The 13,498-nt window shown below is 41.2% G+C and overlaps 2 protein-coding genes across 3 annotated transcripts in view; one reads left to right on the plus strand and one right to left on the minus strand.

Annotated features, from left to right (window-relative positions):
- Positions 1 to 109: 109 nt before the first annotated feature.
- itgb1bp1 (integrin beta 1 binding protein 1) lies at positions 110 to 4,248 on the plus strand. 2 transcript variants are annotated; one of them, XM_073483830.1, is made up of 7 exons: positions 110 to 166; positions 1,754 to 1,869; positions 1,962 to 2,040; positions 2,122 to 2,252; positions 2,489 to 2,581; positions 2,930 to 3,079; positions 3,191 to 4,248. In XM_073483830.1, the coding sequence occupies exons 2-7, from the start codon at positions 1,798 to 1,800 to the stop codon at positions 3,260 to 3,262; spliced, it is 597 nt and encodes a 198-aa protein (XP_073339931.1). In that variant the 5' UTR covers positions 110 to 166; positions 1,754 to 1,797; the 3' UTR covers positions 3,263 to 4,248. The 2 variants fall into 2 exon arrangements, with proteins under 2 accessions (XP_073339931.1, XP_073339930.1); XM_073483829.1 differs by having other exon boundaries at positions 141 to 238.
- Positions 4,249 to 4,613: 365 nt separating this feature from the next.
- Positions 4,614 to 13,498, minus strand: part of asap2a (ArfGAP with SH3 domain, ankyrin repeat and PH domain 2a) — a 58,544-nt gene continuing 49,659 nt past the window's right edge. Inside the window, exons 20-28 of the mRNA XM_073483717.1 lie at positions 12,530 to 12,597; positions 12,313 to 12,420; positions 10,943 to 11,177; positions 9,991 to 10,143; positions 9,635 to 9,731; positions 9,198 to 9,256; positions 8,980 to 9,059; positions 8,343 to 8,462; positions 4,614 to 6,454 (exon numbers count right to left, since the gene is read on the minus strand). Of these exons, the coding sequence (XP_073339818.1) occupies positions 6,380 to 6,454; positions 8,343 to 8,462; positions 8,980 to 9,059; positions 9,198 to 9,256; positions 9,635 to 9,731; positions 9,991 to 10,143; positions 10,943 to 11,177; positions 12,313 to 12,420; positions 12,530 to 12,597 (995 nt within the window). The 3' untranslated portion in view covers positions 4,614 to 6,379. The remainder of the gene's footprint in view (positions 6,455 to 8,342; positions 8,463 to 8,979; positions 9,060 to 9,197; positions 9,257 to 9,634; positions 9,732 to 9,990; positions 10,144 to 10,942; positions 11,178 to 12,312; positions 12,421 to 12,529; positions 12,598 to 13,498) is intronic.

The raw sequence follows: 13,498 nt of genomic DNA on the forward strand, positions 1-13,498 counted from the left end.
AAGCATAAAAAAATAAAATCTTCTCGCTTTCTGCACGCTCAACAGTACATAACGTCCACATTACTCTCGGCTTCAGAGATACTTGTTGTGCGTCGTCACGTCCCCTTTAAGTGGTGTTGGGTGTAGGCTGTGAAACTCAAAGGGAAGCTAAAGAGTCAAAGTGAAGGTAAACATTCAGCTTTTTTTTTCATGAAAATTAACTCCAAAGGCTGCATCTAGACGGATACTGTAAAAACAGGTGTGTAGCGTTAAGCTCATTCTATTAAATACAGTGCATTTGTGTTTGCAGCCCCGCCTTTAAAAGCCTTCGCTTTTCAACTTTAGTGTGAAAATAAAAGCGGTGGGGGACATTTAAGGTGGAGTAGGCTGACTGTCATCCAAATTCATTATTTTATTTATTTTAGGATGTTATTTAAGTATCGCTATTGGGCTTTTAATTTTTTTTTACTTAGCTCTGCGTGTAGGTTTCCTTGATGAATGATGCGTTCAAGTCTAACGTAACCTGTTGATTCTGGTGTCTGGTGTGTAATTTGCGTCGTGGGGGCCCTGTAGTAAATTTTAATGCTCCCCCCAGCCTCACCCCAGTACAGAAACACCCTCCTCCATGCAGTAATAATCTGCCCTGACATGATGGAGGGAGAAGATACTGTTACAGCAGCAGGTGTAACAGATGAACTGGTCTGCGATTTGACTGGTGCCCCTTTTGTCAGCGGTCAAATCGTGGAAACTTTCTTTAATGATCATTTGAACCAGCTCTCTCAATCAAAAAGGTATCACTTATAACAGTGTAATATTAGTATATTATTATAATAATGAGCAATTAAAGCAATTCGAAGGGCTGAATGATTAATGAAACTTTCTCCAAATAAAAATCGACTGTACATTTACAAAATGAAAGCATTGTAAACAGACATCGAAAATGAAACCTGACTTGGTGTTAGGTTTACTTGATGTCTGACAAGCATTTATGTTTTGAGGACAGCACTGTTCCTGAATTTTAAATTTCAGCAGAGTATCTTTATTGGATTCATACTTTTATTTTGAAAGGCCTTGCAAACTAAGTTTCTGTGATTTTCAACATATTTAGCTGGGATCAGGCCTAATAATCCTGACATCTGATTACAGATTTGCTTTCAAGTGCCAACTCTGAACTGGGAAAAACTGGTTTCCGGTAATTTTACTACTGGAATTAACTGCAAGACAAACTGAAATGATAAAAAACTCAGAATCTTACCAAATATAATACTACTACTATAATTTCTAGTCAAACACTCAAGACACAATCACCTAGAAAGAAGCATTTCAGTGAGAAAAATGGGACTTGTTTTTCGGCAATTTTTGCTTTGTCCATTGGCAGATTTCTTTTACTTATTACAAGTAAGAATCACCCTGTTTTCATAGTTTTTTAAACCTATTTTTAATGTTGCATTTTCTCTAGTGTTACTCAGTTCTCACGCTGATGTATTTAATCCTATGTGTGGTTACTTTAATTAGTATTTCTGTGTGTGAGTGTGTGTGTGATACCTGCTTTGAGTGACTGAATGTCTTGTGTTTATTCTCAAGTCTCTCTTGCAAAACAGATCTAGATCTTAATGAATAAAGAAAGCACAACATTCTAGCATTCTTATGTAGCTGAAGGTCCACACTCGAATGAGACTACGCTCTGATCTACATTCAATTATTTATGATTTGTGTTGAGACTTGAGAAGGCAGTCCTGCCGTGTGTTTAACACCGTGGTCCGTGATGATTCAGGTTGCCGAGGCTGGAGGGCTGGATGTGGTCCGTCATGGTGAACGATGTTCCGGAAAGTCAAAAAGCGCCACAGCAGCAGCAGCTCGCAAAGCAGTGAGATCAGCACCAAAAGCAAAGTACAGCAACACACACGTATATGTTGTGACAGAGTCACTTTCTCCTTTGTTGAATTTAACCAACAACCTCTTGTGTTTCTGACTCTGTGTAGTCTGTGGACTCCAGTTTGGGAGGGCTCTCCAGGTCCAGCACGGTCGCCAGCCTTGACACAGACTCCACCAAGAGCTCAGGTCAGCCTCTGTTTCCTCTTCATCTTCCATTACTCCCCATTTTTCTTTTCTAACTGATTATTCGATGTATGTCCTCTGTAGGTAACAGCACATCTGACACATGCGCTGAGTTCAGGGTGAAGTATGTGGGAGCCATTGAGAAGTTACAGTTTGACATGAGCAAGACCCTCCAGGAGCCTCTGGACCTCATCAACTACATTGATGCTGCTCAGGTAAGAAGATGGAGAAATCTTGCATCATTAATTAATTAAATGATTAATAATTAAATTCATCATGCCGATGGAAGGTCTGGTGAAGTATGGTATTTTGTAGTCCACAAAACTTTTCTGGCCTTTACTTTCGCCGTGAGGGTGAGTAGATAAGGGCTGAATTTTCATTTTTGCCTGAACTTTTCCTTTAATATGTGATCACAGAGAAGATGCTGTAAACATTTTGCTCCTTTTCACAGCAAGATGGAAAGCTTCCCTTCATACCCGCAGACGAGGAGATGATTCTGGGAGTGTCAAAGTACGGAGTGAAAGTGGCCTCCCTGGACCAGTGTGTGAGTAGAAAGTGATGTACTGTACTTCAGATTTAATGGTCATTGATTAGACATTTGCAGTACTGCTGGGTCATCGATGCAGCCAAACAGCATGGTTATGAATTCAGCATCAATTTATATTTTTGACAGGGTTCTGCACAAAACTGTTGGCCTAAGTGTTTCAGCATTCCCCCTGATGTTTCCTCCACATTACCCATTTTATCTGAAGCATGAGCTGAATTTAGAGTATAGCTCAGATAAATACCTCTGAAACCACAAAGATGGTTGATGATTATCTCTCCAGACCACATAATTTAAGTGAAGAAACGTATGCTTGATCTAATCAGTCTTTAATAAACCTCTGGCCAGGACGTGCTGCATCGCCACCCTCTCTACCTGATAGTGCGCATGCTGTGTTACGATGACGGCTTGGGTGCAGGAAAGAACCTCCTGGCTCTCAAAACCACCGATGCAAAGCAAGAGGAGTGCAGCATCTGGGTGTACCAGTGCAGCAGTTCAGTGAGTGTACAGAATGAAACAGCTGGCTGGGATTTTAAAAAGATAGAGATCACCTGTCTGGGGTCATCTTCCCTGTCAATAAATGCTGTTTTTTGTTGTTTGTCTGAACAGGAGCAGGCTCAGTCCATCTGCAAGGTGCTGTCGGCTTCTTTTGACTGCGCTCTGACATCAGACAAGTCTTGAGGCCAGAGAAATGGACGGGAGCTGAGATGGTGAATCGGGAGAACCATGGCTGCACTGTGATTGCTAAAAAATGCAACCATTTCCTTTCTTTTTAACAGTACGATTCCTGTTTGTTTTCCAAGCCATCGCATTGCCAGTGTCACACTCAGTTTGTGACATGTACTGTCACCAGTCCAGTCAGAACTACTGTGAATATGTCTGAATCATTTCCTTGGAACTTGCTTCATGTTCCTGTGTGGCCCGTCGCGTAAAGTCAAGAGCGCAAAGCAAAGAAAAAGGTTGCAATTTTTTAAAAAGCAATGTCATGTCAATCATATTTAATGTAAATTATGGCAAAACAAATGGTACATCATGTTTTTAAACCATCTCCACCCATCTCTGTCAGCATATGGCAACTTACAGAAGACGTTCACATGGTACACAGACTTGATGACATGCACACAGTTTGGTTCTCGTCATGTGGAAACCACTCAGATCCCTTTTTTTATCCTTTTTGTGTGTTTTTCCGAGTTGGACAGTATTGGTACAATAACAGTCACTTTTTGACTCGAAGGTACATCAAACAAAATGTTTTAACTGTGGCCTACACCCTATACTTTGTCTTAATTTGTGGGGTTTACTCATTTTATGACTTTTATTGTAATGTGTTTTAAATTTCTTTATACTGAAAGTTTCTTGGTACCAAAAGCTTGAAGTGTCTTCTGATTTGTTAAGTTCTTGTTTTTATGCCGTGATTCAAAAACTTGTCGACACCACAAAAATCCTACTAGGCTGTTGGAGGCATATGAAATGTGTTTACAGTTGTGGTACCGACTTAAGCTCACCATGTACGTAATTACATTCTTTTCAACTTGTTCCAATAAAGACTGGGTTGAAAAGTGAAGAGTGTAACAACAAGGAAAACATTTGATCTGGTACGATAAACGAGTGGAAAGCTTTTGTTTTTGATCATTATTTCACTGATTAAAGTGGCATTTCTCCTTTTTCTTTCAGGGTCATATTTACTATTGTCTGTATTTTACATTTTCTGTCTTTTATCCTTGTATTGCTGGAGCTTTGCTTTAAAAACAGGGATATTTTCCCCCTCAAATATAGTATAGTGAATGTTTTGACACCGCAGTGCATTCTGAGATTTTCCCCATCAGAGGGAGCTCTTGATACATCATCTGACTTTTACTTTGTAAAGAATCATTCCAGTGAAAATGTGTTGTATTTTTAAAATGCAGGTCATTAACTTAAACAGTCCCCCAAAAAAGCTTAGCTGCAGACAACAATTGAGCAAAAGCAGGCATTCTTATCTGCACAAATGGATCATAAATTCCTTAATTCCCTTAAGAAACAGACCAAAGCCTTGTATTACTTAATATTTTATTATTCCAGTTTCTTTTTCCCATTTACTTGCACAACAGAGTTAAGAGTCGATGCAGTGATCCACAGACAGTTAATGAGAATGAATTAAGTTTATTTTCCCAGTTATGCGTGTGTCTGCTTTCAGCGCACACACACAAGTCCAACTGAGGTCGTATCTGTAACTGCTCATCACCACAGCGCATTAAAAGACATTTACTGCCCAGGTTATCTTATTTGTTTTTTTTACATTTAAATATCAACAAAACAAAATCTATTTACATGAATAGATTATTAAATCTTCCTGTTTCCAGTGAGTTCATATTAAACATGATGAAGAGAGCGGATCAGCTACGATTCACATGTCTCTTCTGGTCATTCACAAATCCATGGAAGGCTCCGGTTTCAGGTTAAATGCCTAAATATCAACATTATGAACAGAAAGAAAGTTGCTCTGCAACCAAAATGAAGTTAATTACATTGAATGTTTTATATTTCTTTCATAACACTATTGATAAACTCACCTTTCTACATTATATGACCCCAGATATGAGAGGTTTAAGCTGTAGGAAAGATGCTCGTTTCTCTTGATGTCTGGTTGTACAGAGATAGCTTAAAAATCAGCCTGTCAGAGTCTGAGAGCTCTCTAAGGCAAGAGGAAGCAACAGAAGTCAGAGATACCTCCAGCTATTATCACATTCACACGCTTTCCTCTTACTTCAATATTTTTTCATTCTCAGCTTATTCTGTGCAGGCGAGACAAGCACACACACACACAAACACTCTTCCTATTCCTCTAATAAGGCAGATGACAGGCGGAGACGGCCTGAGGTGTCACACTCAGCATAAAGGTAATTACTGGCTGCTGCTGCTTCAGTCACTCTCATTGTCTGACCTAAAACAGCACTGGAGGAAGAACTGGAGCGTTCGATATTATCTATGAGACACAACAGGCAGAGTGTGTGTGGAGAAGCATTCGTGGAGTTCATCTGCAGCTCCTTCACTCCACACACTTGTGAGAAAAGCAGTTTTTCACAGGTGTGATGAGTTGGAGGCTATTTTTACATTTTACGTACCCCCGTTCGACGGTGGTCTGTCTCTAAACGGGGACAGGGAAGCGCTCCCTCGGGTGCAGCTTCTAGCATATTCCAAGGTTAGTTTAGCACCATTAGAAATAACCTCCACACAGGAGGCCGGCTACAGGGTTGGAAAGCAGGTAGGCATTTAAAATCGCTCATGCACAGAGGTGGAATGTAAGCATGTTGACTATGTTCACATTTACAGTTATTAGTAAAATGCTGTTGCCTTCTCAGCACTATCGCTGTCAGGACTGTCTGTACAACGCAGGTGAGCAGAAAACAGATGATATGAATACTGTACATATAACCTTCATTATGTCACATGTCCTCTCATGTTGTAACAAGGATAAAGACAAGGAAAGTGCATTTATTGCGAGAGGTCATTCACTACAATCATCGTTTTGAAATCTTGAAGAGTCTTCGTCAGAAACATGAACAGCAAGCTTTAAAACCACATTCAGTCCCGTGAGTGCTTGATGGAGCAACACCCAGACTTTCTGGCTAAGCTGTGGGTGACAAGGTGATGATACAGCAGTGACACTTTCACAAGCCCGATGATGACGCCAGTGATGATGATGACGATGACAAACACGGGAATGATGGTGGAGGTTTTGCTGGCTGGCTTGACAGAGATGGGTGAAGGAGGGACGCTGCGCCCCGCCATGCTTCTCAAGACCCAGAGAGAAGCTGCTCAGTCAGCGATGAAGTGTACAAATGTCACCGGGAAGGCTCCTCTTCTCATCGGATCACCTTCGATGTGGCCCAGCTGTGAAGAGGGAAGACAGAGTGGCGAGGTCAAAGGATGGTAGAAGGCAGCTGCGACTGAAACACTAAATCATCTGACTGTTTTCAACAAAATTAGTCACCTAGAGCACGTGCACAACACTAAAACACAGCTAAACACAACATAAGGATTAATCGCTATCAAAAGATTCAATATGGATTCTTAACATTAGAGCTGGTTATCACCACTGATTTCCTGAATTGATTTGATTCAGATTCAATATTGATTCATTCGGATATTTGGGATTTCATTGGGATATTTCAGTTAAATACCAAATTGGCTTGGATTTGAAACAGATTCTGAGGGAACTAATGCTGTAAAATGTACAAGGAAACCTCTGTTTACATCAAGGATAAAATTAAATGGTTCCTGAGATTTGTGGTAATCTACCTATAGAGAAATTAATGAGATATTGTTATGATCTAGCATCTGATTATTAAAAAAGCTGTAATAACAGAACAAGAAAAGTAGTGACAGATGGAGGCCGATGTATTTCAGCAACGGAAAAGAAGATAAAAAATTGAAACTTTTCCATTTTAAGCTACCTCTGTGGCCCTTCAAATATAGATTTCTGAGTTTACGAGGGGCAACTGAATGCAACATTAGTGTGAAACTCCTACACAGACAGGACGGAAGCAGCGCGTCTGCAAATGACACCAAAATGTGTTAGAGACTAAAAAAGACTAAAAGATCAAATCTGATATTTTAGGACTTCATATCAGATCGTTCAAATGAAGATGCATTTTTTTAAACCCAGCCCTTCCTAAAATAACAAAAAAGAAAAATCTGCATGTGTAAATTTGCACAAAAAATTATGTGGTCACTTATAATAAAGGACATTTAGCTAGTCTGAAAGTATATGAGAGCTGTATATTTGCAGGATTCAAATAAAAAAGCACTTTTGGAAGTTTCAAATAAAGCTGAGAATTGTTTATATTCTTGCAATATTGTTTTTTTTGACTGACACAAAAATCAAATGTCAATGAAAATCACAACTTCCTGAATCAAAATCGAGTTGAATCGGGAGATCAGTGCTAACATCCAGCCCTACTAAACACCACCTAATGGAGGCTAAATCACAAGTAACATCTCAGTAAAGTCCACAATCATATTACCTTGGCTGATATAGAAGAAAGTACTTATTATGTCCATTTAAATCATTTTAAACGTCTGCTATACCTGAAAATAAAAAGCTAGGAAATGTTTCTGCATGTTTAGACAAAGCCTAAACTAAAACATGACAAGGAGTTGAGGAAAACAATACAAAACACGGCTTCCACACACGACAAAACATCCTTCTGTCATTTATTTTACTTTTCTCATGACGTTTTCATACTCAGGAATTAAAAATGAAACATGAGTCACGCAACAAGCCTGTTTTCCAGCTAAAAGACCGATTTAACATCCAACTAAAGCACCACAGTGACATTTGACTTCCCCTCCTTGCGCTGCCTCATTACTGTGCTTTCATTTGGATATTTCAAACGCACAGAGAGTAATAACGCTGCCGAACACAGAACAGAGAGAAAGCATGGCGGAGACCGCAGGAGACGTTAGGGTCCATGCGGAGACACAGAGGGAGAGAGTGACTAAATACGGTCATTTCTGCAGAGGTGGCTCAGAGGAAAACAAGTTGCAGCTGGTTGACGGTTCACACAAGGGGCTCCACAGAGGAAGCAGCAGCAGGCGGAAAAAGAGGAGGAGGGGGAATATCAGCCAGGGTGAGGTCATGGCTTTTTGCTTCAGCCGTCATGGTTACCGCGTGCGCTGACATCCATGGGATCAAGAGCGGGACATTAGTCGGAAATCTGAGAACGTAATGCAAGTATCCAAAATACAAGAGTGAATTTGCAGCTTGAGAGATACTCACCCACCACTCCTGGTCCTCCTCTCCATCCACCACGATCACCTCGCCCTCAGAGAAGGTCAGCTCGTCTGGGTTGTCGGCGACACAGTTGTAGATGGCTTTCACTCGCTTCGGCCTTTTATTCTGAGAGACAGAACGAAGCACACGAACAGGTTTGCTTTTATTTGTATTGTTTTGACACAAGGTCATTGTAAATGACCCCTCAATGATCTCCTGAGTATAAATAAAGGTTGATTGATTGAAAAAGTTCCTCTAATTTGAGGATTCTCCGTGACTGACAAACTAAAAAGAAATGTCATTACTATTTCATGCACTATTGTAGGCCTGAAAGTTGTACATTTCTTCTAACTTAAAACCCTAAAAGAGAGTTAAACATCTTGTCTACATAACCTGAGAAAGAAGCTCTTTGCCTGTTAAGAGTGCAGGAAGGAAATTTACTGCACAAGTAGACATTGGAAACACTGAGACAATAGGTCGACCTGCAGTGTACTGGAGGGAATTATTGCACAACACTAATAACAGAAGAAGCCATTACTTGGGAAATCAGCAGCCGGTGAAACGGTGCAGCAGCATGAATGAATAAGCGTTTCACAATTCAACGTTATCTGAACGATAATGAGTGGAAGAACGAGGGACTCACTGGGTAGGCCTTCCTCGGCATGGGGGCTGGAGGCAGAGACTGACCTATGGAGTTCTGGGGGCATCCTGGCACTTCCTTAGCTGGAACAGGAAGAGGAAATTATATCACAACGACAACAAATTTCCTCTTTTCCAGAGAAGAAACAGGACCTGACAGATAGTGAAACAACACTGGACAAACTAAGATTAATCAGACTTGTCTCTTATCTGTATACTCACCCGGTCTTTCGATAGATTGGGTTCGATTTAGAGGTCCTCTGCTGAAGCTCTTATCATTTCTGTAAAACAGAAAAATAACAAAAAATGTGACCTCTTCAGCAAAGTAATAGTCATATAAACCGAGAATAAGTCCTGCTCTTTAAGACTCTCCACAGCTCTGTTACAGATTTATTAGAGCACCATCAGCCCTGTGGGAGATAAAAAAGACAAAAGGGCGCCTGCGGAGGAGAGTTATCGCTCGTCTGGCTCGACGTAGAGCCTAGCCTGGAAGCTAATGAAGCGGCTAAACAGCAGACATGTCGGCTCATTCGTCTTGGGAAACAAGCACCACATTACAAGACAAGATGCACAACCCCTGTGGTAACACGCAATGTTCCTGTGTATGTGGAGTGACTTATATTAAAAACACCACTGAACACAAAAATTGTTGTTCTTACCCTGCAGGAGATTTCGGTGGCACTGCTCTGGACCCCTGGCCTGACTTGGACTGTATGTTCATGGCCTCCATCTTGGCTACAGGGGCACTACCCAGACCTGGGACACACAGTGACACACAGTGACACACCTTGACTGGCTGTCATATTGTTGCAAACTCAACACGCAGCTGTACCTTAACCATTACACAAAAAAGACATTTAAAAGCGCAGTATGTAATTTCTGACGCTAGGGGTCTCTCAATCAAAAAAAAACAAAAGACGTAAGTAGCGTCTTTTGTGCGAGACTACACTATACTAACATGCCTTCACTATGGATCTAGTTTACGAAGGAGGAATATGTCTGTTGGGGTACATACCTCCAGTTGAAGTGAGTCTTATGGGGGGGACAGGAGGGTGCATGTTGGGGGGGTCTGATGACGACCTCTGTCGGCCAACCAGGTCTAAAGAGCCAGGCTTCCAGCTGCTGGATGCTGAAGACTGACCGATCCCTCCCAGACCAGCTAACTGGACTGAGAAAGAGAGACACAGAAAGAGACGGGTTATAATGAGAGAGCACTGGACTTTGCCAGAACCAGCGTCCACTTTAAAAGTCTGGCCGTTGCCATTTGAGCGTAATTGAAAGCGACAGTTAATGGGGAGAGGGAATGTGCAGAATGCCGAGGCTGGGGGCTGCGGTGGGCAGCACAGCTGGTTGTTTCTCCACCGCTCTGCTGGCAGAACTCCAGACGGCCACTAATGATATTAAAGACTGACTGAGTCACAAGTCGACAGGCCTTTAGAGCTATAATGAAGTTTTTTAGCAGCGCATAAACAGATGTTAATCAGTCAAGGCGTTGGATTTTAATTAGAAATATCACACTTTTTATCACCTCTTTCATGACCCTGAAGTGTCCCAAACCACTTATTCTAAACATAAAAAGAAATCCAGTCGTTTGGATTTCAGATCTTTAGTATTCACATAGTTAAGAGGGTCAACAACTTTGTGAAAAAAGCCGCCCATCCATCTGTCTCCAACGTGACTTTTCCCTCCAGTACTGAGATACATCTGTGGTATTGAAACAGGTCAAAAAGTCAAAAAAGACGTGCAAAGTAATTAACACAAATGAGATGAGACGAGGCCCCCACAGATACTGTAGATCTAAATGAGGTTGTTCATCTAGGGCATATTTTATAAAAATCTCTTCCCTGAGGCAGACAAACAGGTCAGACTCAGGTTAGAGAGGTCATCGGGTTTAGCTGGATTGTGATTAACATCTTTTCCATCCACTCATCCATATCAACTTTAATGTGTTCATAAAATGAGCTTACCCAGGTTCCTCGGAGGCAGGGGTGGAGCAGAGGTGGTGGCGGGCTGAGACGCGTTGGTGTTGAGGATGGTGCCATAGGTCTCGTTGTTGACCAGGTTGGGCATGAAGGCACGCTGTTTGTCCTTGCCGAGGCCGGCTGCGTCACGGCCCGCAGAGCCCAAACCAGTCTGGTGGTGGGAGTTGCTGCTCGGGGTGTAACAGCTGACCGGCCGCTCGTCTCGGCGATGAGGGCTCGGCTGCAAGAGGTCAGAGGGTCAGTGTGGGTCAAAGGTAAGGTGTGCATGTGAGGAGGAGAGATCTGCAAATCATAGGCAGATTATTCTAGAAAATAAAACCAGGCACCACACTTTTGCAAATAAAAAGGATCTGCTCTTGAACTAATGCCATGAGGTCAGGACTGTACAAACTATACAGCACTTTGTAATCTCTGCTTTTTGTTGAAGTCATCATACTGTAAAGACTCTTTCAAAATTGTATCCAATCTTGTGACACAAATATATAATAGAATACAAAATTCTAACAATTCTTCTACAGTCCAGGTCAAACAGAAATGGGAGAAGGAATCAGGCCTTGAGATATCTGAGGACGACTGGAATGATATTTGGCTCAGGCTTGGACTACCAACTCTGGAAGAACATTATGACTCCAAAATTTTAATTCATAAGGTGTGGCTCTCAGGGACAGGATGGATGTTAGAGGCAGTGTGGTAAATCAATGACAGAGCAATTTCATATATTTACAGGCTGCCCTCCAATGCACTCATTTTGGCAACCCCTTGCTGAAGTAATAAGGGAAATAAGGAAAAAATGGACCTTTTCCTTAGGACTACAATCTGAACAACATAGAAAATACTGGGTAAAATACTCTCCTGGATGTAGCCTACTGTCTCTGTAATAAAAAAACTCTTTGTTATTCTAATATATGGCCTGTACTAATCCTTGTAATTTTTTTTTAACCTGAAAACAAAGGAAAAAAAATGTATCTGATCTAAACTGAAATACCTTTCCTGTTTTACTAAAACAATTAAGCGCAAGGTCACCAAAGACAGTGCAGTTTTTGATCAAATTTGCGACACGTTTTGTATTTTCAGGCAGAAATCATCACACTAACACTGAGAACATGGTGGGCCTGCTTCCTATCCAAAGTGCATGGATTATGAAGTGCAAAATAAATAACGAATTCAGCTTTTTATCTTTGGAGGTCAATTTACTTTATTTATTAATAACAAAACAAAGGAACATGCCCAGTAACAGAAATTATTTATGGCTCTTCAGGGTTTTTTCAGGTTTCATCATCCTCTCTGAGTCACTGCTTATATTTATACTACACTTGTTTTCTCACCTAGCTGTATGAGAATTTGTAAACTCTCACCTTCTCATCCAGATCTTCATCACTTTCATCCAAGTCTTCATGCTGCAGGCACCATTCATATTCAACGTGGACGTGGGCGTTGAATTTCCCTGCCAACGCTTGATTCAACTGTACACACAAACAAATCCACACACATACAAACAAAATTGACTGACAGTTCTCACATGGTTTTAATATGTTTGCAGGCATAAGCCAAGACTAAACATAGTGAGCTCACCAGCTCTTCACACTGTAGGTGTTTGAGCCTCCGAGCGATATCCAGCGGTGTCTCCCCGGCCTCATTAGCTGAAGGGGAAAACAACGGAAACATATAATCACTGTTGTATCCACATGCTGCATGAGCACGAAAACACAGCCTCTTTTCTATCCTCTCATTTCACTGTGACATGAGAAATGTGTAATTAGACTGTTTCCCACACTCAACAACTCTCTGGTTTCTCCCTGTCCTCCTTCTCTCTGTGTCTATTATCTGGCTGTTTTGTTGATGTCAGAGCGGAGCAGAAAGATTAGTGCTGTGAGAAAGAGTTGCCATGGTCTGTTGGCAGAGCCCACACCTCTGGGAACTAAAGCTGAAAGACTTGGACCACGTGTTGTGTGTTGTGTGTTGTGTGTTTGTGAGAGTGTGAGACGATGCAAGAGAGAACGTTTGTGAGACAGTGGTGCTCTGTTACAAGTAAAAGTCTTGCATTCAAAGTCTTACTTGAGTCCATATTATGTACAAATTAAGAGACAAACATACTTAAAGGGGCTCTATGTAAAAATTTGTAGCATTTTACATGTAATGATCACTTTTCATTTGCCATACGTGAGCAGATTGTTACTTAACGTGAAAAATGAGACCTTTCTCGTCTCTCTCGGTTCCCTTTACAAGCCTGTGGACAATTTGTTTAAGTTGCTTAATGCTGCTGGACTGTGGATTTCTTTGTGAAGAACTTGGGTCAGATTTTCTGCAACAGTCCAGAGGATGTGACTTTATTGCAAGTTTCTCAAATGCCTCATCTCAGAGCCTCTCTCCGCTCCGCTAACAGAGAGCAACAGTAGCTAATGTTAGATTAGAAATGGAGTCCACAGAGCCCCTTTACAGTATTAAATGTAAAACTACTCATGATGTGAAAGAGCTCCTTCCTTAGTGTAATATGTATTATAGAATTATTATTAGTTAGTTAGCGTTTAATCACCTATGTTC

The sequence above is a fragment of the Pagrus major genome, chromosome 16 (assembly GCF_040436345.1).
Source record: "Pagrus major chromosome 16, Pma_NU_1.0".
Lineage (NCBI taxonomy): Eukaryota > Metazoa > Chordata > Actinopteri > Spariformes > Sparidae > Pagrus > Pagrus major.

Bases quoted from the DNA above. Each gene is read 5' to 3' on its own strand.
- itgb1bp1 (XM_073483830.1), top strand. From the start codon at position 1,798: ATGTTCCGGAAAGTCAAAAAGCGCCACAGCAGCAGCAGCTCGCAAAGC. The intron at 1,870-1,961 runs GTACAGCAACAC...GACTCTGTGTAG, and splicing joins AGATCAGCACCAAAAGCAAA to TCTGTGGACTCCAGTTTGGG. The intron at 2,253-2,488 runs GTAAGAAGATGG...TCCTTTTCACAG, and splicing joins ACTACATTGATGCTGCTCAG to CAAGATGGAAAGCTTCCCTT.